Genomic DNA, 26668 nt, shown 5'->3' with positions numbered 1-26668 from the left:
AAAAGTTGAAGATGATGACAACAATATCAGATTGTTGTCCAGTATCAGAGGAACTGATATGGATGCTCAGATGACATGCATCAACAAGAATTATGGTGCAAGTGTTTAGATAGAGTTACAGGTGGCTAAGCAGCAAGAGTATATGAACTCTTAGGAAGCAAAAGATCCTATTTTTATGCAAATGTCCTCAGCACTGCTGGGTAGAAACTGGCAATCTCAGCTAGCAGAGATTCAAGACACTTTTTCCTATTACTCACTCTACCTTAAAATAGTGTTAAAACTTTGAAGAGCAAAAGGAATTCAGCAAGAGCTCTCAAGCTTTGAGTCATACAGGACTAATCCCACATACCCCTACGATAGGGCTGAAGAAGGCTGCAGTTCTCAACGCTGTTTCAGCAAAGTATCATAAAAAATGAATTCAGAAAATCCAAAGTGCTTTAAAATAAATAAATAAATACAAACTTCCAGAGGATGACTGTATTTAAAAATGCAACAGGCTGCAATAGGGCTGAAGAAGGCTGCAGTTCTCAATGTTGTGAAGTCATGATAAAGCTCCTACAGTGTATCAGGGCTCACAGCTGGAATAATCACACATCAGCCAATGCTTTGTCTTGTCCCTGATGACAGGCTCCCAGGGACCACTTCCCAAGACCAAGAAACTAATTGCTTCCACTTCCCTACAAAGTAGGATCTCAATCAGCTGGCAGTGACCAGGAGGGAAAGCTGATCTATTATCTGCTTATATGTGTATTTTTTTTTTTTTTTTCTGTTTGCAACCACAGAGAACCTTTTAAATTTTGCAAATATTGTACATGGGGAAAAAACCCAAACAACTGCTGTCTGCTCTCTAACACTAAAAACCTACTGCTAGTCCAAAACTATCACAAAGCTGTTAAGAAACTTCTTTACAATAAGATTCTCTTGCTGCTTCTACATTGGTTCTGCTACTTGAAAGCTCTATATTTGCTTTTGGGGCTGCAACGCACTTCTTTCCACCTTCCTGCTAGCTTGGATGGGGCTCGTGAGCAAGAAGACCACAGCCTCTAGAAAACACATGGACCGTCCTTGCCTTTTCATCCCTTATAGCATTTCCAAAGTGATGTTTAGCTTTCCATAAATCTTTCCACATAAAATCTAACACAGAGGATCTACTGGTTCAGGAGTCTGGTTTCAAGTAAGATGAGCCTCAAAGCATACTTGAGAGCTAAACAGCTCCATTCTTTGGGAAGTGCTTTTTACTTTGAGGCCTACATCAACTTCGACCAGCTCTTTGAAGTAGAACAGAAAAGATTTTGTTTACTCAATCAGTCTAGAATTGGATATGATCTTTCACTATTATTTTTCACAGAGATTTCATAAGCCTTCTTCCCTACTTTTACAGACTGAATGGGATCTTCAGTGACCCAAAGATTCAGCTGGAATTCATTATAGAAACCTAAGAGTGGTAAATGCCAAATAAAATGTTATGATGTAACTCTGATAATATACTCAAAATCTAAGATCTAATTTTTCCTTCCATATCCAAATAAAAATGACTTTGAATAAATATCAGGTTAAGTTGTCACCATTCTGAAATAGAGTGAGAGTTTGAGGTGGGTTTTTTTTAATTTGTTTTTAAAATGTGCATGCCTGTTTTGTAGTGGAGAAGTGCATACAGTACCTGTTGTTATTCTTATGTGGTTCTTTAAAAGTTTTCATAAAGACAACAGGTTACCAGTGAAATATAATATCAGCTCATCAGGTTCCTCAGGTGCTCTTCTGCAAAGCTATGAAATAACAGTTCATCCCCTCCTTGGAGAAACCTAACACAAAATTTTCACATACAATCACATAAGGTCTTCCCTCCTCCCCCCCCAGCTTCATATCCCACCCAGCCCTTCAATTTCAGAAGATTTTTTTTTTTTTAAAGAAAAGGGAAAGAAAAGAAAAGAAAAGAAAAACAGCTTATAAAACAGCAAAGAAAATAAAGTTATTTTAATATATATAGAAAGAGAACAAAATGAAACTTGAGGGAAAACTTACTGGCGTTACAGTTTATCCTGATACAGTCTAGATGGGGAAAAATAAATGAAAGATGAAATTGCATCCTTCAAGGTAACAGCTGCAGACATCCAAAAACAATCAGTCCACCCTTCCGGGGACAGACACACGCAAAGAGATGTGGCCATTTTATACTTATATACAGTCTGTACAAGTTCAGGTGTGGGTGTATATGTACAGTATATTCTACATAAATATCTGTTACATAAATATATATATATACACACGTGTATATATATACACATATGTATAGAGATATACCAATATACATATATATCCACATGTTGACACAGAAAGCTATTTTCTTTTTTTAGAAACCTATGCATCTAAGAGTATCTTCTACTCCAGACCATGAACTGATATGAATTACAATAAAAAAATTGATAATTAAGGCACAAAAAATGTCCCTCAAAATGCAAGTCATACTCCAGTGTCATTTTGTTTTTTAAAGACCTTTAGCAATTTCTTTAAGAAGCTTGAAGCTCAAAGTCAACCTTTACACGTGGTTTCTTTTGAATTAATTTGTATTGTTATTGCATAAATACACCATCTGTCAAACACAGAATACCTGTAAAATCAGCCTGTGAGATTTGTTGGTGCAAAATTTAACCCTTTCCAGCTCTCCCAAAGACAGACCCTCTTCTCATTCCCCCAATGCCAGCCCAGAACACTTTTTAATATGTGCACAGACACATTTGACACTGTCCATTCAGGTGAGGAAAGGGTTAATACACTGCCCAGCAGTGTCCTATCATAAAATGGCCACTTGCAAACAGCTAACCGCACGAACGCCCAGCCCAGATTTCAGCTAGTTCTGGAGGTTGGGAATACTTCTTTTTTGCTTGGCGGGGGAATGGAGATTTCTTTCAAGGGTCCCCAGCCCTGCCAGTTCCTCAGAGCCCAATCTCATCTTGCTATCTGAACGCCAAGACTGAATGGGATGCTCATAACGTTCAGGGAGAAGATGAAATGGGCAGTGACGTGGCAGATATGGGAACCTTTGCTGGCCCTGATTCATTCAGAGGTTACAGGCAAGGGAGGGACAAAGAAGGGTACACGGAGAGAAAAATAGAGTTACATGTGTGGAACCTAATAAATGGTAATTGACGAGTCTGCTTTTGCAAGTTGAGGTAGGAGAGCCTGAGCTAGAGGGCTTCTGAGCATTGCTTCTCTCATTTAACACACTAATGCTCAGCATATCTCAGGATACAACCTGTAAGAGGATCTTTTGTTTATAAATGCCTACTTACAGCCTTGTGAACATCCAATACTATGGTGTCTGACATGGGTGAGAGCTATCATATCACTGCTATTGCGTATCTTGGGCCATGCTGAACTTCTCTCAGGAAATCAGCGCCAGGAATAATAGCAACATGCTACTGGACACCCTGTCTGGACAGCTAAAGCTTTGGCTAGCAGGGACAGTCATATTTATTACAGAGATATGGCCCACCAAGAGGGATTATACAGAATGGCAGAGAAATATAATGCAGTTTGCTGCTTAACTGGACCAATTTTATGTTTACTCAGACAGATGTGGGAAAATTTCAGCAGCTGAAACTAAATGCAGTTCTTAAAAAATGATAGAGGGGAAAGAATAAAAGACTATAAATAAAGACCTGTAATGAGCCGGGACACACCAATCAGGAGCAGCATAGCCAGAGAGAGTCTGTTTTCAAGCAGAACTTCTCTTGAGAAAATCTGGGTTTGGTTTTGTGCGATTAGGTTTGTCATGTGTCGTCAACCGCAACAGAAAAGTGGGAGCAAACAGCCCTGGAGCAAGTGGTACGATCACCATACAGCGGTGGCTATATCCCTTACAGGAGCTGGGTGGGGTAAGGGGAGCTCTGAAGTACATGCTGGGGAACTTCCCTCTACAACCTGATGGAGAGTGAGAGCAAGAGTGAGAGAGACTCCCAAGTCTCACTGCAAGCAAGTGAGATCGAGAGAGTTGTTAGAGCTGGAACAACAGGGGAATTTCTTATGGGCTAAACAGTAAGTGTGCTGGAAAGGGAAACATGGCTGGTCCTCAGCAACGTTCATCAAAGTTAGAAACTAAAACCATCGTTGTGTTATTGATGTCTGCAGAGAAGTTTTGCATTTTTAAATTTTTTGGCAGCAATACAGAAATAACTACACGTCCCAGGGCTTACCCTCAGGCTGAGTCACTGACTGCTTCAGGTGAAGGGATCGATATTTCAAACTGAAAACCTGTGTAGCCCTTATCCTGGCTGCTAGATTTCTATTTCAAAGGACAATGAGAGACCAGGCCACTGAGGGGGTTGCCCTGACAACTACAATGGCACTATTAGATCTCCAGACTTTGCAAGCATGAAGGCTCTGCAATACCATATGCCAGGCAGAAACGCCCAAGCACACTCCAGAAGAACCAGCTCCTGAACCAGACTTAGTCCAGCTGGGTCAGTGGGGATCCCGCATGGCAGCTAAGTGAGTGCATCTGCCTGCGCTGCTACACCAGCACCATCATACTCTCCACACTACCTTCAAAGAACAAGCACAGGTTTTTTGTTCTTTTCCTTAATTCTGAGCCTTGCCCAAAGCAACCAAAACAAATTTCCAATCATTAATACATGAAGCTGTTTTCTCCCTCTTACATCAGTTTTTAGAAAGGAAGAAAATACCTATTTTCCTCTAAACTAGTACAACACCACAAATCCAAAACAGTAAGGTGCACGTTTAGCCTGGTCTTTGCACTCAAAAAAGCAGTAGCTGGGGAATTCAGGAATAATTTAAAAAGCTGCTTGGGATTCCTCTTGCACAGCACCAGGGCAGTAAGACTTCTGGTAATCGTCATCTGGGGCTCTCAGCCCTGTTACCGGCTTCTACTGATGAGATTTGCTTTATTTAGGTATGGCTGCATTCCTGACTCAAAAGAGGTTTTCCCTTGCTTTAGGTTTTGAAGATGAGTATGCCCGAACAGCTGTAAATCGAGTCACCTGCCAGTTCAGCAGCTGGATAAGGAATCTGGAGGACAGCAGTAAAGTGAAAACACAGTCTGTAACTGCATGGGGAGCAGGATGAGCTGGGAAAACCTTCTACAGCTACTTTCTTTCATTATTATTCCTAATGTAAACCAGAATCTGCTTTCTTAGTGCTCAGATAGAAGGTTTTCCAGAGCACATCACCTGGCAAATGGGACAAAGACCCTCTCCTTGCAAAAGGTTAAATAGCTCCACTGCATTTAGCTAACACTAGAGATTCATTGTTTGAATGGAAATATCTTTAGTAGCAGACAGAAGTCTCTACAAATTAGGCCTGTGTTTCTTACCATTTGTACATTTGTGCCTGAAAATAGTGATATTTACTTGACATTGCTAAGGCCCCAGGCTGTTTTTCCCTTGAATCAGAAAAGAAAGTCACCTTCGCTGTGTGAGGACAAAGTGTTCCTTTTGATGAGCATCCACATGTGGCTATGGAAGAGCACTTTAAGGCAGAACTAGGACAAGAAAGATAATAGGGGCCTGACAATTTCTAAGCTCACTGCGGGGAAACCAGATGAGGTCCTGTGCACACTCCTACCCCAAGTTATAGTGTAGCTCCTTGCCTCTCTCCTACTTGCATGCAGTCGGTCTGTGCACCCACCTGTAACTGGCAGCTGACAAAAATTTTTGCAGGTCTGTGGCAAAAAAAACAACAACAACAAAAAAAAAACATCAAGGGGCTTTGTATGTACTGATTATAGAAAAGAAATTTATTAATGAGAAATACTGTGAATGGGCATACACTTGCAGGTCTGAGTGTATGATCTGCACAAAAGGAAATTTGGCATAGAAGTTCACGTATGTTTAAAAAAGAAAAATAGAAAATGTGCCTGCTCTGTTTGTTTGTGGGAATGACAAGAGAAACTTTACATTTTGGAGAGGCAAAGATGTCTCTGACACTCTTGAGGCGGTATCCTAGGAAAAGATAGGTGAGAGGGATGATTATACTTCTTTACAAGAGAACTGACTCAGATTAACAGGAGGAAGGAAGTATTTATTCTAGTCACCAGTGACCTGAAGATAAGCCAGTCCAGGAAGAAAAAAACCCTGGAATATTCTTTAATAAAAGTCAGTGACACTATAACCCTCCCACGCATCAATGGGAGGAAAAGTGTGAGGGTGGATCTCCCTATCAGACCAGCCATTTCTTTCCCTTTCTGTACATCTTCTCAGCACCAGAAATTATTCCCAAGCATGTTCCAAGTCATGATTTGCTTAGTTTCAATCTCTCTCCCCTTCCACTCTAGACCCATTTCTTCAGAGTCCTTCTCAACAGAAGTGAGATCTGTATCACATTTGGACTTCCAATCTTCACACAACAAACACTCAAACTACTGTGAGACATGCTGTCAACATGCAGATTGCAGTGCCTCGGGCACCCACACGGGAAAAGTCTGAAACAACTTCCTTGCCCCTCTTTCTTAGAGAATTATTCATCACTGCTCCTCCTTTCCCTCCCACCTTCTGCAGCAAGCACCCAGCCGCCCATGCCCACCCATGTCTGCTGTACGATGTAGCTATCCCCTGTTTGGTTTGGACACTGAGTGCTGAGGAGGTGAGTGGGATATGCCAGCCCCTGCAGGCTGCTCTGTACGCTCTGTTCTCAGGGCTGTTTGCTGTGCGGGCCGCAGGCTTCAGGCCTTTGAAGGGTTGAATACCATCTTTTGATTTACCATGGCTGATGGGGTATGGGAAAGCTTTACAACTGAAATACACAGAAGAGTTAAGGAAAAAAAAAAAAAAAAAGAAAAAAAGAAAATAAAAAACAATATAGGAAAGACCTTAATAACCACACAAATGATAATAAGTAATTAAATGGAATAGATCAAAGAGAGAAGGGACAGCTCTTAGTAATAGTATTAAATGACTTATAAGAAAATCACAATTAAATAACTTACCACTCAAAACAGTCTTTGTTTATACGCATCTGTCATAGGTTAGGCACTCGGGGGTGTGCTGACTCATAGCTAGTCAGCACTGAGCATACTCAGGTCTTCAGAGGTGGTGCTGATGACTGTTTCTCACTGGTAAGGGGATTTTGGCAGGGTCAGATAATGAAGATTTGGTTCTTGTTTGTGACATTTTGGCTATGAAAGTCTCCTTAAAGAGTTAGATATGACTTACAGTAAACAACTGAAAATGAATGGCTCTGGTAAAGTCATTCCTCCTCAAATTCTGCTTCTTCAACAGCAAGGTAAGTTTGCCATTTTGATAGAAGGAAAGTCCTGCTTCAAGGAATATATCTGACAGCTTTATAAATCTGAACAGAAGAGAGGTGAAGCTCAATCTAGGTTCCAACAGTCTAAACTACCCTTCTCTTTAGCTGGGCATAGAGGAAGAGTGCTGACAGGTTTCCACTGATGCAGCCTGTAGTCACTTTTGGGGGAAGACTCACCCTCACAAAAGTTTCTAGCTAAAAAGCTGGCAAATCTGGCATACGCATTGCTTCAGTCCCTGCAACTACACAAAAATAGCCTTCAGTTAACACAGTGTTTGGTTTATAGATTTTGTCCCTGTATTAAGCCATCAATGACATATCTCTTTCTAAACATGTGTGGACCATATGTCAATTCTTTTGACATAGCCATGTCTTTTAGATGCCAGATAGTAAGAGTTGAACAGTCCACCTCTAGGCTAGGTGATGGCACAACAGACCCCAGTGAGTGTTAAAAGTGACCAATGCCAGTATTGGGAAAATATTGTCTGCCAGCATGATATAAGGAAAACTGGAAAGGAAAGACTATGCTGTAAAAAATTCTAAGTATATTCAGGGTAATCTAAATATAGCCTCCTTGTATTCACATAGGGTCTAAGTCTAGGAGGCCTTGAACACCCAAAAGGAGCAACTCCCCCTATTCTCATTGATTTTAAAGGAAGATGAAGATATAACAAAATCAAACAAGTAGTACCTTTCTCAGAAGAAAAAGTGATAATTTTTTATGAAGTCTGACAGTTTTCATGCTGTAGTACTTTTCATGTGGGAGTATCAAAGGCGACAGAAGCAGCACTTACTAAAATACTACCACATCTCTGGCAGGTTGCAAAGTATTCTCTCTTCAACAAAGAGAGGAACTAAGGCATGCAAGGTAAAAGAACTGGCTCTGGGTTACAAGGTGGTAGTGAAGAGCTAAGCAGATACTCAGCTGCCCCATCACTTCGCCAACAGAAGCATGCCACTGCCAATCTTCCAGTGATTAAGTTATCCTCTAAGAAAAAAATGGCTAGCAATAATTGCCAAGAAAGGAAACAGTGGGGGAAAAAAAAAAAATCTCATTTTGCCAGATTATTAGCACCAACTGTATTAGATCAGAAGAAAATGCAGACACACACATACATATATATATACGCACTGGAGTTTTGTGAAAGATTCTCTTTGCACATGTAAGAATGGTCAACAGCAATTCTTTTGAGCTGTTCTCCAGAGAAACTCTGCAAATCTTTGAAATTTTCCTTCACTGTAAGTCAATATAGGTAGAGATGGCTATCATCAGAGTGCTGTTTCTCTTTATTTGAGAAATTACTGTCATAGCTGAAGTTGATCTATTCCCTCTGTCCTCTAGGCCAGTCTGGACAGCACAGCAACTGCTCCTATGCTAGCCAGACACTCAATAGTGTTTTACACTTCTTCAGTCAAGCTAAGCAGAGCATATACGTATTCCAAACAGGAACTCTATAAGACTGCATTTTCTTTTTTTCTTTTTTTTTCTTTAATAAAAAGCAAGGGTTTCTATAGCCCTTTAGATGGAGACTCTTTGCTTTTAAGAGATATGAACTTGTTTAAATCTATCTTCTTCTCTTCACTTTCCTATTCCAAAAGCTGATATTAGGGTCTGACTTGCACTTTCAAAGCCAAAAAGACACTAGAAGCAATTTAAAAAAAAACGAGCTAGTTCCAAAAGACAACTGCTGTACAACATATTGCCCAGGTGAGGATGAGGAACCCTAAAATCACCACTCAAGCTCACCTGTGGTGGAGCAAGACCTTGATAAACTTACCATATCTAGCTAGGACAGGAGTTAAAAACCAAGAACCATTATACAGGTATGGGTGTATTATACTTTTTTTGCCCTCTACAGACATGGTTTGCTCCTGATATCACCAGAGTAGGGCTTTGAAGATGCTGATGCTGTTAGCACAAAAAATGCGAAACCTTGTCCCAGTGGGGCTTAGAATTTTGAAAGCTGACAAAAGCTTTCACAGACCATGCACACATCTTCACATAGAGTACCCTACATATTAAAAGAGGTTTAACATTTCGCACTATCATGATAGTTCTGCCTCTTTGACTCAGAATCTCTTCTTAGTTATATTTCTGGATTCAAATGAAGCAACAAGTTGCATCACTGAAAAGTGAAAGAAAGCTTCAACTCATTTATTTACATTCTTTAAAAAGGCTATTTGTCATTCACTACAATACTTAAAGACTGGCAAGAAAATGGATTGAGGCTAATCTAATAGCACATTCATTCTCAAATTTTTTTTATTGTTGTTATTGTTGGACTTGTTTCTAATTGTCTTTTTTATTATTTTCTGGGAAAATGTAACTCTAAGGAGACAGAACACAACCCTTTGGGATGGGGGGATGCACTTTTATTATTGTTGCCTTCATTTTAATAAAGACACAATAAAAAAAAATCAGGCTTTTTTACTAGATATAAAAAGCCCTGAAGGCTGAAACAGATAGCAATTGGAAAAATAGAAATAATTAGCAAATTAGTAAAACAGACCAAGTTGTATCAAACGCTGCCAAATTCTGCAAAGGGCATGGGATTCACAGGACTTCTGCTTGCCACTATATCCATTTTGCTTCCCTCCCATGTTTGCCTTTGACTGTTTTGAGTGATGCTGGATGAATGAGGGATGTAACTGATCAAAAGATGGACCAAGCAGCATGTCTCACACAGAGCTCACCAGTCCCAGATCAAGAAAGGAAACTTAAAAACTTAAAGACTTAAAAACCAACACTGTCCATAACAAAGAACTGACAGCAAATCTTCATGCAGCAATGCAGAAGAGAATTTCTCTCTGCAAGAGAATATCATTACGAAGGTCTTGGCAGTTATTTTAGAAATCAATCCAATCCAGTCAAACCAACAGAAATTAAACAAAATTATTAAAAAAAACCACTAATCACAAGCCCAAACTAATAGTGAAGGGGCAGTGGAAGGTTTTTATACGATACCTAAATTGACCATAAGTTTGACACGGCCTCCATCCAGCTCCAGCCGCAGAGTGTCAGCAGAGTCTCGTGAGGTGGTTGCCATCAACAGCCCATAAGCACGCTGGGACATGAAACGGAAGGACACGTCTTCTGCTTCTGTATGCATGACCATAGGCATGATGATCTTCATGTACATGCTGCCATCATAGCTCAAGATAGAGGCCTCTGTAAGGAATCAGCAAACAGTGGCAAAAAAAAAGAAGTTACGCTTCTGTGCGATCTTCATTCCTGAAGAACCCTAACATCTATCACAGAGCACTGTGTTTCCAGAAACCATACCACTCACCACAGAAAGATATGTAACTGGGGAAAAACACAGCAACTGTTTAACTGCATCCAGCAACCCTATGTGGCAAGTATGGGCAGTAAACATAAAGATATGGTAATCACCACAACTGGAGGCAGCAGCACCCATGGAGACACAATCCCCAAGGACAAGTGTGTTAGCACAGGGCCATCTTGTGATAATGAACTGGCAAAGCCTCCATTTTTCACATCTTCCAGAAAATGCAATCTCTTCCCTTAGCCCAGCCTTCCCTAGCACTAGCTGTAATGACTACTTTAAATAATGTCTACAACACTTCTACCAGAGCATTTAGTCTTGCCTTTGAAGGCTCAAAGTTCCTATTTCTGGTACTCTTAAGAGCCGTTGCTTATTTAGAGAGGAATTTCAGTCCATTGCTAGCACTTCAAAGAAAAACAACAACTGTATGAAGCAAGTTTCCTAACAGGTCTTTTCTCCATCAGATTTGTGCTGGTTTGTGATTTTATATTTTTCCCCTCCTTACTAACCACTAATGTTAGTAGAGCTCTGCTGACACAACCAATGCCACTGCAATGCAAATGAAGAATGAAACAAACCAAACTCCATTCCAAGTTAAAGTGTCATTCAAACACAGGAAAAGTCAGGAGATGGAGGCACAATGACAGCCAGGAGCAGGAAAAGGAAAAAACAGTAAGGAGAGAAATTCTATTTTTCTATCATCTCTGAGGATGTCAAAGAAAATGGGAAGTTCGGCTGAGGAAAGGAGTTGTAGTCCTTAACATTCTCTATTTGTTCAGGGTCTTGCCTCCAGAAACTGATACTCTTCTCTAAGGGGTTAGCATTAAAGTCTTGTGATAGAACTGCAGCACCCACTATAGCATGGCAATCATTGTTTCAGTCCGGCAATATGCTCCAAAGCATTTTTATCCACAAAATTTACAAATCTACATAAATATATTAATGTATGAATCAGAGCGTCTCTTCTCCCCACAGCCAACCCCTACCAAAGGCAGAGCTGTAGAGATTGCTCCATGTAGGACTTCTACCAGAAAGCTACATATAAGAATCCCAGAGGCTGAAAAAAAAGACCAGTTCAGCCCCCTAGGCACATGGAAGGATTGCTCCATAAAGCATTCTTACCAGTGCCTCATCCAGTTTAGCTAGTTTTCTCAAATGGTTGGGATTCTCACCAGGCACCCCAGACACAGCCCAGAAAGCTAGCACCCCATCTAATATAACCAACTGCAACAACATGTATTTGGAATCTAGATGTTCTCCTTATGTTTCACCCCTTTGTCCCATATTTTCCAGCCAGGCCACTGATGCTGACAGGAGCGGAACTTCTAGAGAGAAACAGCAAGCTTGGCAGAGCCAATCCTTACATCCTTTCAATGCCTAAATGTTAGATGCTAGAGTAGGGTAGATGGACGGGAAACAGGAACAGCCATATGTCCATACTGGAAAGGTCCCATGGCTGGCTCCACGATGGCCAGTAACAGAACTGCAGTGTGTAATAAATGGTCAGAGGTGATAAACAAGGATATAAGTATCAAGCTGATACAGTGACAGAGGAGACATGTATATGGTTACAAAACGTTTGGTGGGGATCACTGTGGTTGTGCTGGTGCAGCGACCTACTGCACTAACAGCTGGTATGCAGCACCTCTCTGGTCATGGGACATATAAGCCCATTAAGAAGAAAACATTTCTGGGAGCACCATCAAAATAAGATGGCTGTGAACAGCATCATCCTTATTCACCCGTCTTCTTAGCTGCACTCCGCACATACTGTCATGGTCTGTACACACAAAGCTCTCTACATGCAACACCCACTCAGCCATACATACACCTTCTGGGTACCGGCTGTCAGTGCTGCCCTAGGGACTCACATCTTCGCTTGGCCAAGAAGCAGAGAAAGAAAGCAAGCTGCTTTTTCAAGGTGGGGGAATGGTTTCTTCTATTCAAAGCGCAATTCTCTTCCCCCTCACGTCTGCACCTCTTACTTGCCACCCACAGCTGCAAGCTAGAACTAAATGTACTGTATATTATACATACACTCAAAGGCAATGCGTATGTACACACAAACCCTCCTTGCTCTCTTTCCTCTCTCTCTCTGCGAATTGTATTAGAAAATGCAGTGAAGCATGAAATGGCTCTTTTGACGCCTTCAGCTCAGATGTGCCTTGCATGAAACAGTTGCTTGCCGTAGCGCCTGAAGAGCTGCAAGAAGGGGGCTGGAGGATATCAGGACTACGAGTGAGAGTAGCTGACACAAGTGCCCCAGCTTGCTGCTTCATTCTTCACAGCGCCATGCGTTAGGTGCTTTAGAAACATGAGCTTTCTGCAGACACCAGAAGACAACAAACCAAAAGTGTGGTAATAATGAGTCTCTTCCCTTCAAAAAGAATTCCTGTCCTTTAGCTCCACTGATCCAATTGCCAGAAAGTTACTGTCCTTAGAAAGAAATCCCAACCATTATTCCACTTACGTAAGACAGACCTGAAGAACACCCAGAATTGCTGAAGATGGCACAAAAGTCTAGAGACTGTTTCAACTGACATCCCACAGTAGCCTAAATCAGGTATTACTGTCCCTTCTCTGGCCAGTCTGCTACAAACAGGGAGCAATGAATCCTTGTTACAAATAAGCAAATAAAATTAAATAGCCTGAAATAGCTGAAAGCCTCCACACAACCATAGGAGATGATGAGTTTCTGTTCTTGTGGGTGCCCTGTGCTGTCCTCAGCCTGGCCTAGCTTAGACCACCTATGCACTTGACATCTTTTAAAAATAAAGAGATTTCATTCTCACCTTGCAAGTCTTCACTATCTGGAGTATCTGGGAGCTTTTTCAGCACATCTCCTCGCAAGCAGACCATTCCCTGCAGCTACAAGAATACCCCTTCAGAGGAGGGTATTGCCTAGTAGCAGTCATACAAATAAAACCTATCTCCTTGTCCTGACAGTCCCCAAAACTCGAGGAAAGCATGTTACAGCTGAGCAACACATACAGCAAATCTGCTCAGGGTTGAATGTAACCTGGCAGCAACTAGGTGACCTCAGCCTCCTAGGCACATGCGCTGGCAACTTCTGCCTGAATACAGGCAGCCATTTGATTGCCCTCGGCCATCTGCAGCAATGGGACTGTAATGCTTTTGTTCAGCACCATAAATACAGGCATCAGCACAGTTATCCAAGTTGAAAATGCATGCACATTCCTTCCACCCTTCTACTTTTAGGGTAGCTATTATACTTGGATGTCTCACAGACACATGCATAGGAGCAGTGGGTGAAACCATGTTTGTTTCAGAGACCCACAGATTTGTACAGACAAAAAGATCCAGAGTGGCATTTATTTGTGATCCCAAAGCCAGAAGCTTCATTGCAGTTAGCTTGGAGATGGGAAGAGGAAGAAACCGGGTGCTGATTCAAAACCACCCTGACATACTGCCAGAGATCTGTGAAAATCAATATGTTATTAGGAGCGATTAGGTTCCCAGTCTTGTGCTCTGAGACCCTGCCAGCTTTAATTTTACACTTAGCATCCAAAGGAGCAATTCACTGCTGCTTCCCCAGAAGGCTCTGCACAAACCTCCTGGGGAGATGGCAACAGGCATATTCTTAGAATACAGACAGAAAAATATTCAAGACCTCTTCATGCTCCTTCTCCTGCTTTCTAACCTTTCTCTTGTATTAATCTCCATTCTTTGCCTCTTTCCTTTCTTCTCCTTTTTAGTTTTTTCTGTAGTCTCCTGTTCTTCCCTGTGGTCTCTTTCCCCTGCCTCCCAGACTACAATATAACTTTTTTCCTGAATTTTCCAGGAAGATGACAGTGCAAAAACAAGGAAAAAATATACTCCCTTTGCAAAAAGTTTAGCTGAAGTCACCAATGACAGCAGTTCGGGGCACACAACATATTCCCCCAGCTACATTTGCAAGAGTCAGCTATCGCCACCCGCTCCCACCAAACAGAGCTTCCAGAAACAAGCGTCACCAACTGGAGAGGCACGAGACGCCTGGCAAGGAGCAACTGTGGAAAACAGGTTTGCTGGTTCAAAACTACGGGGAAATAGACACCAAACGTTTCCACCTTCTCACAAAAATTCAAATATCCTTAAAGAAAAAGTGCCAAAGCTTTGTATCCACAAACCAGACAAAACTTTCCTGTAGGCCTTACACAGCACACCTCTTTCCCTCCCATATCCACTAGCAGACACACGGCCACAAATAAAAACAGCCTTGATTTTCTAAAAAAGAAAATTACACTTAAAACAAAAAACCCAAACAAACAAACAAACAAATCAGAACTGAAAAAAAGGCCTAAAAAAAAGAAAAAGGAATCCTCATTCTTGTCCAAGTGGATTCCATACAGATGAATTTCAACAATGTGACAGAAGTCTGTCACATAATTTGGGGAGCCTGAATGTAATCACTCAGACTGAAATCTGACTAGTACCCAGGAGATAATGCTCCTTTTTTGGTGGAAAAAATGTCATGGGAACAGAACATGAAACGTCAAGTGCTCCCAAGAGCTTACGACCTTGCACATCATCCAGCAAGATGGGAGCCAGGAGCTGTGGGGCTCCCAGGGCCGGGCCTTGCTGCCCCGGGGCTGTCCCACACACCCAAGGAGGCCATGACAGACCTTCAGATGGTGGCCGGGTCCAACCAACAGCCCAGGAAACATCATGGAGATGACGCAGGCCAGGGGTCAGGCCGGGAAGTCAATCCGCAAGCCAGGGCTAAGATCAGGTGCCACGACTGCCAGGCAGGGTCACGGTGACAGGGATGGGACATGGGCCTGGCTCAGCAGGGCCCATGGCCAGGCAGGGCTGTGGCATCGCTGGGGCAGGGGCTGATGGCCCCAGGGGGCTGACGTGGGCTCCTGGGCTGTGGGCAGGCAGGGGAAGCCCCAGGGGGCTGACATGGGGTCCCAGGCCATGGGCAGGCTGGGGGAGCCCTGGGGGCCAGGCAAGGCCTGTCGGTGCCCTGCGGGCCTTGGTGGTGTGCAGCCACAATACTGTGCTCTGGCACTGCTCCTTGCTGACCCAGAAGAAAAGTCCATGTTTACTAAATGCAGTATGACACCTTTTGCAGCAAATTGGATTTTCCCTGGATGTCTCCCATCTAGGTGCCACTGGACCTCACCTGTAAATGTAATTCACTAGCGCTGAGAGGGACAACGACAGAAAACACAAAACCATCTTTCAATACCCGCCTAAAAAAGACCATTGTATTAAAATAAGAATGGGCTTTATTAGTCTAGCAAAATACCCTGCAATTAATATCACTAATCATCCACTGATAGGTTTATTGTGCTAGGAAAAACAAAGCTATTCCACTTTAAATATTTCAGCCTGACAAGATGTCAACAGCACTGGAAACTCATGAAGATAAAACAGTTAAAATCTTGGACACGTATAACCACAGAAACGTAAAGAACCTGGACTGGTTTTGCTGGTTTTGACAGTGCTTATTCTCCATCACAGACAAAAGTATTTTTGCAACATCAATCCCAATTTTGATTTGCTTCAAATTAAGATGACGCCTGCCTTCCCTACTTCCAGTGGGTATACAGCTGCTTTACAAAAGGACCTTTGTTTCTGGAAGCTCAGCATACCATTACCCCAGCTCCCTTACTCTGTTCTAGACTAAGTAAACCCCTTTCGTTCAACTTCTCCTAGCTTTTATTTTCTAAAACTTGTCTCTTCTGCTTCTCACCTCCATCTCCTCTCTGATCTGTATACTACTTTCTTAAATTCAAATGCTCCAATTTGAATAGCATACATCAGTTAAGACCAAACGGGCACTAAAAGTGGAATAATTACATAAGACATCTTTATCGGTACAATGTGTACAAAATATTTCCAAATGAGCAGCAAATGACAAAGATAATAGAGCTAGCTTCAAGGCATTCACCACATTTTCAGGGATGCAAAAATAGTGGCGAAGCAGTAATAATAAGTGTCACTTGTAAGGCCGCTGCTATAGACGAAAATTGCTAGCAGATGTTTACATAGGCCAGATAACATCCAGATGAATATTTTTCATGAAACACATTTTTTCAAAACCTTGCAAAATGTATTTAATAACATTATTTAAAACATTGCATCACTTTTAACATACATTGAAGTCTGAAAATAGCCCAGAATTACAGGTTGGTTCATATAAAATAAGAAATTCCTGAAGAACACCTGAAGTGCAAACCACACCTATTTATTTATCTAGAAAGTCAGAACAGAATAAATACCCTATTCACCACTTCCCTTTCCATACCACTGTCTCCTCCCTGTTCCAGTATCTTATGTATTTCCTGTCCCTTTCCTTTGTGGTTTTTCCAAACACAAGCAGAAACATCAAATTACTGCAGAAAAAAATATCACTTAAGTATCCACAAAATGGAAGACATACAAAAATCTAGGCAAAGAAGGCAAACTAAGAGCCCCAAGCAACACATTTATATGAAAGTGCAGGGTTCAGTGCAAGTACTATAACGTCCGTTTTCAGACAAAAAAAAAAATTTAGCTTGATTCATAAAGTTTAGACATTGAAATTACTTTTGTTATGAACAGAAGCATTTCTGAATTTCTTTCAGAACTACACAATTATTTTTTTTCTGAATCCAAAATTAACACCTTGCTTTTCTAGTTCAATATTATAAGGAAGTTATATAATACCAAAATCCGGTAAACTGGTCTTGAGAATTTTCAGCTCAAAGTGGGCAAAATCTCAAGGAACTAGTTAAAACTGTGAAGTTTCCACCATTGTAACGGAAAATCACATCAGATTTGTTACTGCCTACAACAAAAGCTTCAATAGAGACCTTCTAAATTTTAAACTGACCTAGAAAAGGCATATTAGGATCCAGGATCCCAAATCTCCCTCCATTATAAACCTCACAAGCCTTTGCGCTCTGGATTCTAGTTTTGTTTAACTTCTGTAATGAACCAACTCTCCAGCTCCCAAGGCTAACCTGTGGCTACCCTACGAAGAAGTATGTACCAGCTTCCATCAGCATCAGGCTTAGTATGTGCTTCCTCTCCTCCTGTGGTCACCACACACAGAAGAGGATAAGTTAATTCAGGGGTGTTGTCAGGTGGGGAGTTAAAACAAACAAACAAACAAAACAAAACCCCAGCCTTTAATTCACAATGAAAGGTATTATCTAATAAACTTCGCATCTCTCTTCTTCAGGCTGTAATCATAAAGAACTGGGCGAGGGAGGAGCTGTAAGAGCACTGGGTAGCACAGTAGAAATATTTGCAGACAAAGGAAACCGTAGCTTGTAAATGTTATTGCTAGCCCTGGGAGGTGATGAGCGAGTCTATATTGCCATACTGAAGCTTGGCAGAGACACAAGGGGAACCAAGAAGGAGCACGTGGGCTCTTCAAACTTACTCCAAATGTCACTCTAACATTTACAGAGCTGTTTACAACTATTTGGGAAGAAATCTCTGGCAAGAAGGCTAAGGGTAGAAGAAGAATTGCTCCTCAAAGCCAAGAAGTGGAATAAGGAAGGCATGGGGAAATCTGCTACTAAAATGATAGTCTTGACAGTTTGCATTACATGGGTGATACACCTTAGAAAGTGATGTGACTTCTGTTTCATTCGAACATCTCCGAGTCCTCTCCATGGCACTGTCAAGGTGCATGAAGCATCTGATCACTGTCTTCTCAGTAGTGTTCACTAAGAAAGAGGCATTACAGCGAAGATGGAGTTTGACTCATCTCAGAGGTGTACAGTGAAAAAAAGAGGCAACAGACACAATTTGCAGCAAGGGAAATTCCAGAAAATTATAAGGAAAAAATTACACAACGAGGGTAGCCACACACTTAACAGAAACACTGAAGAAACTCCACCCCTGGAAATTTTCAAAATTCAGCTGGATAATGCCCTTAACAACCCACTCTGCTTTTGAAGTCGGCCCCACTTGGAGCAGGCAGCTGGGACAGAGACTTCCAGAGACCCCTTTCAACCATATTTATTCTATGACAAGTGCCAGAAATCACAAATTTCACTGCATATTGCACTGTTTCACAGACATCACCTTACACCTGCAAGTTGCTACTGATCTGAGATGGAAGAAGTTTTGTCTTGTGAGTTATCACATAACGGGAATCCTGCTTACAGCATGTTGTCAAGACTGAAGAAACAGAAGATTCAAAGCTTTGCTCTCCTACAGGCACTGTATGTCCTTGGGCAAATTCTTTAGCCCCGCTGACTCATCTCAGAACAATTACAGTTAGGAACCAAACATACTGTGACACTACTAAACACATCCGACTTTTGTGCTTTCAGTCCTTTTCTCCCACAAGCCAGGATGTTCTTACTGAACTGGTGTGTCACACACTGCCAACATCTCCCAATGGCTGCTGACTCTCAGGTGACAATTGAAAGGCTTCTAAGGGTGACTGTCAGCAGTAAAATTTGCATTACTTCCCCAAATTTCCAGGAGATGAGGGCTATGCTATAAAATCCACAGATGTGGGAAAGCTACTAAAAAGGCAGTTATCATCAGCCTACCATCTTTGAAAAGCAAGGTTGTAATGTGAACTACATTCATAACCTTGTGTAAAAGCACAACCTCCCCTCAGTTCTGTTTTTTGAATACTGGAAAGAAAAACAGTAACTTATATTGCCTCTGGCTGTTTATTCAAGGAAGGTTCACAGCATGGACCAGACAACCCTCAACTTCCTTTTCCTCCTTTTTCTGATCTGACAGCCCCCAAACCCTGAACTTCCTGAAGTCCTGGAAGAGGTGCTTTAAGAAGACAGGGAGCAGAGGGAAAACATGGGTCTACAAACTGTAGGGTAAACTTGTCCACAAAAATCACAGGTATACCATAGTGTTTTTGAAAAAGCAACAATTCTTCAACCCAGGAAATCTCTGAGTTAGGAGGGGGCTGAAGTGAGAGACTGCAACGCTAAAAATAAGTAGGCAGAGGAGCTGGGTAACTATAACGTAAGGCAAGCAGCTTCATGGAAACGGGAATATCACAAGACTCACAAAGGCTGGCAAATAGGTCATCTTTGGGGGAAGCCCGATACAACAGCGTAGGTAGCAATGAGGAAGGTAACAACAGCATACATGCTGTGGAAAAATACAGGTGTCGTGGTTTAACCCCAGCCAGCAACTAAGCGCCACGCAGCCGCTCACTCACTCCCCCCCCATCCAGTGGGATGGGGGAGAAAATCGGGAAACGAAGTAAAACTCCTGGGTTGAGATAAGAACGATTTAATAGAACAGAAAAGAAGAAACTAATAATGATAATGATAACATTAATAAAATGACAACAGTAGTAATAAAAGGATTGGAATGTACAAATGATGCGCAGTGCAATTGCTCACCACCCGCCGACCAACACCCAGCCAGTCCCCGAGAGGCGATTCCCCGCCCCCACTTCCCAGTTCCTAAACTAGATGGGATGTCCCGTGGTATGGAATACACCGTTGGCCAGTTTGGGTCAGGTGCCCTGGCTGTGTCCTGTGCCAACTTCTTGTGCCCTGGCTGGGCATGAGAAGCTGAAAAATCCTTGACTCTAGTCTAAACACTACTGAGCAACAACTGAAAACATCAGTGTTATCAACATTCTTTGCATACTGAACTCAAAACATAGCACTGTACCAGCTACTAGGAAGACAGTTAACTCTATCCCAGCTGAAACCAGGACAACAGGATAACACGTAATCTGGTGTTTCAGACTACAACTTCCAAACTTAAAATATAAGATAAACTAAGCTGAGTTTATAATACTAGGACCTGGGGGAAGGTCCTTTCAGAGCCTTTTGTTCTCCTATCGCAGAGCTGCTGCTTTCCCTAAAAACATCTGCAAAACCACTAATCCCAGGGTGGTGCCTGCCTGAAAGCAATGCTCATTCAGTGCAGCACATACAGGGCAGAAATGATGACACTGATTTCCAGGCATCCCACAGGCTCTGTCCACTCCTAATGAAGTCATCAGCAGAGATGCAATGGCCAGGGCTGCTCACCCAGCTAATTGCAACCACTGTCCAATTATTGTAACCATGATAAAGAGGAAAAGAGAAGCAGAAACTAGTAGTTGGCATGGGATGGCAGTTGATATTGCCAAGATAGTGAAGGCCGAAGCAAAAGCTGCATGTTCAAGCCTGTAAATTTCACTAGCAGATAAAAGAAATTAAATCCTACTTTCAAGTAGTAGGCACTGCCTTTTGAAAACATGGCTGTCCTGCAGACCAAATTCCACTGGTACCTGTAAAGAAATGTGTTTATAAAAAAAGAATTTCAGATAAAAAAGGAAGAAAAAAAGAATTGATGTAGGCAAGTATGGTGCTTCTGTACTAATGATGACCCAAATTACCCAGAATTTCCTTGTTTAGATAATTAAAGGAATGTCCATGAGCTGTCCCTCTCTGACTCCAAACATGACCAAGTACGGTTTCTCTCTTACAAAATCAGTATCTCTTGGTAATGACAGAGTTAGCAATTCATAGTCCAAAATGCTAGTTATAATTACGCAGAATCATACAGTTATTAAACTCCTACAAGCCTATCTCAAATGCCGAAGGCTGTGGTGCAGGATCTTCTAAGTGCATAGACTAGCACTGGGTTTACATACAACAGCAGCCAGCTCAAACCCTCCATCCAAAACTCAAAGATTTATATTCATGGAGAAGAGAGTTCCATTAATCTTTTTCTTCTCTGAGCTCCAGGAGCCTCCAATGATCTTAAAGACAACTGTAAAACATAATAAAACCTACTTCTCGTGGAAGCTGTGAAGGTTTAGTCAGTGTTGACAAATTCTATGAGATACTCCAGTCAAAAGAACTGTAGATGTATAAATTATGACAACAGCTGTGACCCTAAAACTTTCACATTCACCACTGTGCTGCCCATTTTATTCACTTTGAAGTTCAGGGCAGCAGTCAGAATACAATGAAAGAGTGTCATACTCCAAAAGCAGCAGCCTGATACCACAGTTAAGTAAAGCTGAATCTTCTTCAGCTGCTCCTATCAGTAGACTTACTGAGAGTTCCTGAGGCCTGAGTCTATTCTGATCCAAAACAAGACCAAATCATGAAACCACCAGGTATCTTAGACTGAAAATATTGTTTCTGTGCAGAAGGTTTTCAAATCACCTTCTACAGTACCTTTGACTTTTGCTGAAATGCTTGGACCTCTCCTCCTCCTAACAGAAATTGGAAAGCAGTCACATCATCAGCCCATATCAAGACATTTGCATTCACTTATAGAGAAGATGTGGGAATGTACCCATGTCCTGTATTGTTCTCTTTATACTAGACGTAATGGAAAACTCCAAGTTAAAAGACTTTTGATGGTGAATAACCTGCTATTTATCCTGTCTAAAGCACTTCTGCCCACTGTAATGAAGTCCAGAGGGACATTTCCTCTCTAGATTGCTAGGAGCAAACCAGATGCGTTGTATTTTGTTACAACATTTCTGATCCATTACATCAAATTAAGCCAGATTAAATGCAGCCCATCAGGGAGAAGGGTTTCCTCAGACCTGGAAATTGACTCAAACATAAAATTTGGTGTCTGCTTACCAGTGACTGTACCTCCTGCATGACATCACTTTCCATACAACTTCTTCACTTGATGCTAGGCAGCATACCTGCAGAATTAACTGCCTGGGAAGGAACTTTGCAATGAGTGGGCAGGTAATAAAAACTTTCATTTCACTATGGTGTTCTCAGGTTCTCTAGGTTCCTGAACAACCTCTTTACATGCTAAACCTGAAAGTCACACAACTAATGGCAAAGAAGTATTGGTTCCCTCACAGCACCAGTGTTAGCACACGTACTGTTCAGAACAGCAGTAAGGACCATAAAATCAATATCCCTGTCCCAAGGGTGGGGTGAAGAATTCAAACATAAACGACTCATTCCTGAAGACTAGAGTTCAGAAATACCTTAGACAGAGAAAAATGAGAGTTTTCTAGTCTCAACCTAAAGATAGGATTTTCCACATCCTAAAATTGCTGTTTAGAATGACCTGCAGGGCTGCCTGTGCTCTGAGGAAGTCTGTGACAGGGGGAGGAATAAAGCTACCTATCACAAGTATGACATGCTTGCTAACCTGGACAGCAGACAGGAAGTTCAATCTCTAAGAATAGATTCTGAATTCTAATAAAAATTTAGGCGTTTGATAAAAAAGTCAACAGCCACAGCCTTAATACTCTGTACAGTGGAAAGAACAGTTTGCTTTCACCTGAAATGTCTCCCAGACTCTTAAGTGCAGGAGAGATGGAACTAGGAGACTAAATTGCAAAAGCCATCCCATTTAGCTGAGTGGGATCACAGGTAAGGTCAGGACAGTTAATCACTACCTATTTGCTGAAAATTGCCCATAAAGGTAATTCGATGCACAATTCTCTTGCAGCAATTAGCTCTTGTTGATATGAATATAAAATAGGTACCTAGTAAGAGTTAACTCTGTAATGAAAGGAAAGGAATGAATCCGAACAAAGAGAACATTCAAAGATAGAAGCCAAGGTAAGTTTGGGGAATGGTCAGTTGTTCGAATATATGTTTGGAGGACTAGAGAATGCTTTCACATGTATTATTTGGCCAAACCTCTAGTGTATCAGAGAAAGTGAGATCATTAGAACGGAGCCCAACACAATTTAACAAAGCACGGTAAAAGCAGATGGAAGTGTGGCTATCAGATTAACTTTGTATAAAGACTGTGGCAAATCCATCATAAGGTTTTCCAGGCTCTGAGACAGCCTGACTAGAACTGGCCCTACCAGAAAATTGTGTTTACTTCAGAGATGAAAGTTTTTCTCTCCCTTCATTATACAAGCCCAAAAAAGGGGCGGGGGGAGAGAGTCTGACATTTTCTACTCTTTCAAATGGTATTTCTCTATAGTGATAAAAGCCATTAATCATTACCAATGAAAACTTGGGGGGATGTAATTACAACATCTGAAGGCATTCTTTCAGTTTTTCAACAACTTGTTGCTGCAGTGATATCTAACCAGTTCTCTTGGGCTTTCTGCAGTCTACAGCCCCACTGTTTCTGAACCGATAGGAAAGGGATGAGAAAGCCTGGCTGCAACTCAGAAAGGGCAGCCTTTGCCTGCAGGGAGCACCGTTCAGGTGTTGCTCAGGCAAGCAGGGGAAGATAGGAGCAGCCCCACTTACATGCCCCTCACATCTGCCCACATTACAAAGGAGTCACACAACCAAGCACAGGAGATAACAAGCAGTGAAAGCTCTGCAATAAGGACAGAGTGGTGGGAGAAGCCCACAGCTGTTATTTGGGGCTGAAGCATGCTAGTGGAATCTCATGTGAAACTTATATCAAGCCTTTGTGTCCCAGATGGCCCCCGATTTGGAAAATATTCATGACCCCACCCAGAAGCCTTCCCACAAGAGATGCAAAGCTAAATCAAAGCCAATATAAGGAAACGGAAGAACTTATAGTCCAGAGGTTTCTACATTCTGGAGGATCCTGTACAATTTCAGAAATTATTTAGACAAAAATTATTTCATAATGACAGGAACAGTTTGAGCCTGAATGTTACAGCTGCCTATTGGGACACCTTCAGTTTGAAATTAAGTACATTGCAAAAAATAATCTAAAACCAGCTAGCTGTGTACTTCATCTGTCAGATTTTCCCCTCCTACTGTTTGTGGCATCAGAATATGGCATTTCTTTTTTCCTCATCTTTCATAATTTTCTTTCTTCTGTTACTGTGCAAAAGGCCTATACAAACAACAGCAAAACTGGCCAGCTACCTGCACAAGGCAATAAACAGAGCACATTAGGTAATTCCTACCTGTAAAACAGAAATCAAATTTCTTTGTATTTTTCAAACCTGTTCTCCTTCCAATTTCCATCCAACTTGGAAAACAACAAAACAGAATGTGCACAGTGCTGCCAAACACACAATATCATTATCTTCGATGGGAGTTAAGGGGCTGACTTTGCCTTAACAGCAATTTTAACAGGTCAGAACAACATTATGCATGATATTAAAGCAACAAGGGTTGTATCTCACCACATTGCACCCTTTCTCCTGTGAAACACATGGTTACGCCTGCAGCCACTTGGTATTCCAGAGCATATCGCTTCTACTTTACACAGCATAAACACTCCTCCTGTGTCAGCTAGACTGAATACCACCTCCACAAAGAGAGGAACACAACAGAAAAACATAACCAAAGGAAGACAGGCAAAGCTCTCACTTGCCCAAACAGAAAGCCAAGCTCTGAGCGAGTAAGAATATGACAGCTACGGGGTTTGATCAACAGTACCAGTAACGAGGCAAAGTGAAATCTGTGTGCTACGCACCAGGCAGGTGCCATTTTACTATAAAAATCTTACAAAATGCAAATCTTTTTTCCACAATGTCTCAGTCATTGTGGCTCAGCTTTGGTTTGGAGGTACTGTACTTTGAGAGGAAGAACAGCCTTTGAAGCTTGTTCAGTCCTTAGCTTCTCAGATGCAACAGGAGTACTTTTAAACTGATGCTGAGCAAAAACCAATCGCTTACTTCTAAGCCCTGAATTCACAAAAATACCTGCATGTAATGTTCATTGAGAGTTTCATGAGATAAAGTTTAAAGGATCAATCTAAACATTCCCAGGATGCAGTTACATTTTTTATTTTGAACCAAGAAAGGGGAACTACTAACTGATTTCCCTCAGTCTGGAACCTGGGACTGTGTACATTTTCTCTGAAAAAAATAGAAAGTTATAAAAAGGCAAAGGTAAGTATTCAAATATTGAAGCCAGTTCCCAGTAAATTATGAAAATGATGGATTCACATAGTTCTAACCTTCCACAGCATCACAGTTCATTTCTTTAATTACTAGATTACATTATTTAAGAAGAAATATTGATTTCTCTGTTTCTTGGGTCCTGAAAAAGCAAAAATCTTGATCTTACCTATGAAGTATAACTCTACTGTGACACTGAATTTCACAGAGGTGCCTATGATGTGGAAAGCAGAGTTAAGATTTCCTCAGTTTGGAAGGAGAAGAGGCAACTTCTCAGACTGAAAACATACATTGAGAGAAGACAAGAGTAAGTGAAACTGCCACCTAATGGTGAAACTGTAGCTTTGAAGCAGGCTGAGCAGCCAGCACACAAGGACACTAATACTGCTTTGACCTGCATGTCTTGAATTTGGATTGACAATCACCTTCTTCAGCAACATTTAATTATATGCTGCTTCCTACAGCACTGGCTGCTGGTGAAGCAAAAGTATATGTTTTAAGTGACAAAATGTATCTTCATCAGGGATGTGATTACCTTCTCAAATTGTCAGATTTGATTCCCAGTTTTATGCCACCGATTAAGAGACTGCACAACAAAGAATGTAATAAAGCCAAAGTTCAGTCTTGGATTTTTTAAGGACCGATAATGTCACCTTAACTTCTGACGAAAACTACCAGCATTGGAGGGGTGTAGAAATGCTATCAAGTTAAACCAGCTAGATTACTCCACTGATGCTGATTTACCGGACATTTCAGCCATTCCAGAAACAAAGCGCTTTCCTTTCAGTCACATATCATTTGCCTCATGATCTGGTGGTAAAGTTCCCAAATCTCTTTCCTTAGTGACTCAAGTATGAGCAGAATTTGTGGCCTTGCTATGGACAAAACCGAGAGGAATCTAGTCCAAATGGGTCAGTATTCCCTCCTACGCTTCACTGAAACAATATTGAATAGGATTATATGTCTTTAATAGGATAAATATGTCTTTATTATGTTTCCACTGAGCCCCTAACAATGTTGGCGTATTATCTAAAGCAGGAGGACACAAATTAGGACTCAATATCTATTCAAATGAGTCACTTTGTGGTTTTCCTTTGTTTGATCTGAAAGTAGGAAAGAATGTCATTTACCTCTCCTCAATAACACATTTTTAGATCCTCACTTAAGAAATCATTACAAAACTAAACCAAATATATTAAAAGGAGGTTGCAAACAGAAAAAGAAAACATAATCATCTCTTGTATTGAGGATATTATGCATCAGGCGTAGACACATTTGAATCCACTTCTGATGGGTCATCGGAGTCTAACTCTACACTATCACCAAAGACAGCTCAGTTTACTCCCCTGTTTTACATGGAAGTGAGGACCAGCGAAAGCTATCAGACTGACATGATAGAAGACAAGTACCTAGG

The 26668-nt window shown here is 41.4% G+C and overlaps 1 protein-coding gene across 2 annotated transcripts in view; it reads right to left on the bottom strand.

The window, feature by feature from the left end:
- Positions 1–26668, bottom strand: part of NRXN3 (neurexin 3) — a 984457-nt gene that overhangs the window by 669634 nt on the left and 288155 nt on the right. For both annotated transcript variants that reach the window (XM_010583781.1, XM_010583780.1), the window contains exons 10-11: positions 10226–10429; positions 2023–2049 (exon numbers count right to left, since the gene is read on the bottom strand). In XM_010583781.1, the coding sequence (XP_010582083.1) occupies positions 2023–2049; positions 10226–10429 (231 nt within the window). The remainder of the gene's footprint in view (positions 1–2022; positions 2050–10225; positions 10430–26668) is intronic.

Source organism: Haliaeetus leucocephalus, unplaced genomic scaffold, assembly GCF_000737465.1.
Source record: "Haliaeetus leucocephalus isolate CR32 unplaced genomic scaffold, Haliaeetus_leucocephalus-4.0 Scaffold932, whole genome shotgun sequence".
Taxonomy (NCBI): Eukaryota; Metazoa; Chordata; class Aves; order Accipitriformes; family Accipitridae; genus Haliaeetus; species Haliaeetus leucocephalus.
Note: the sequence above shows the minus strand (reverse complement) of the source record. Positions and strands in the feature narration are given on the sequence as shown.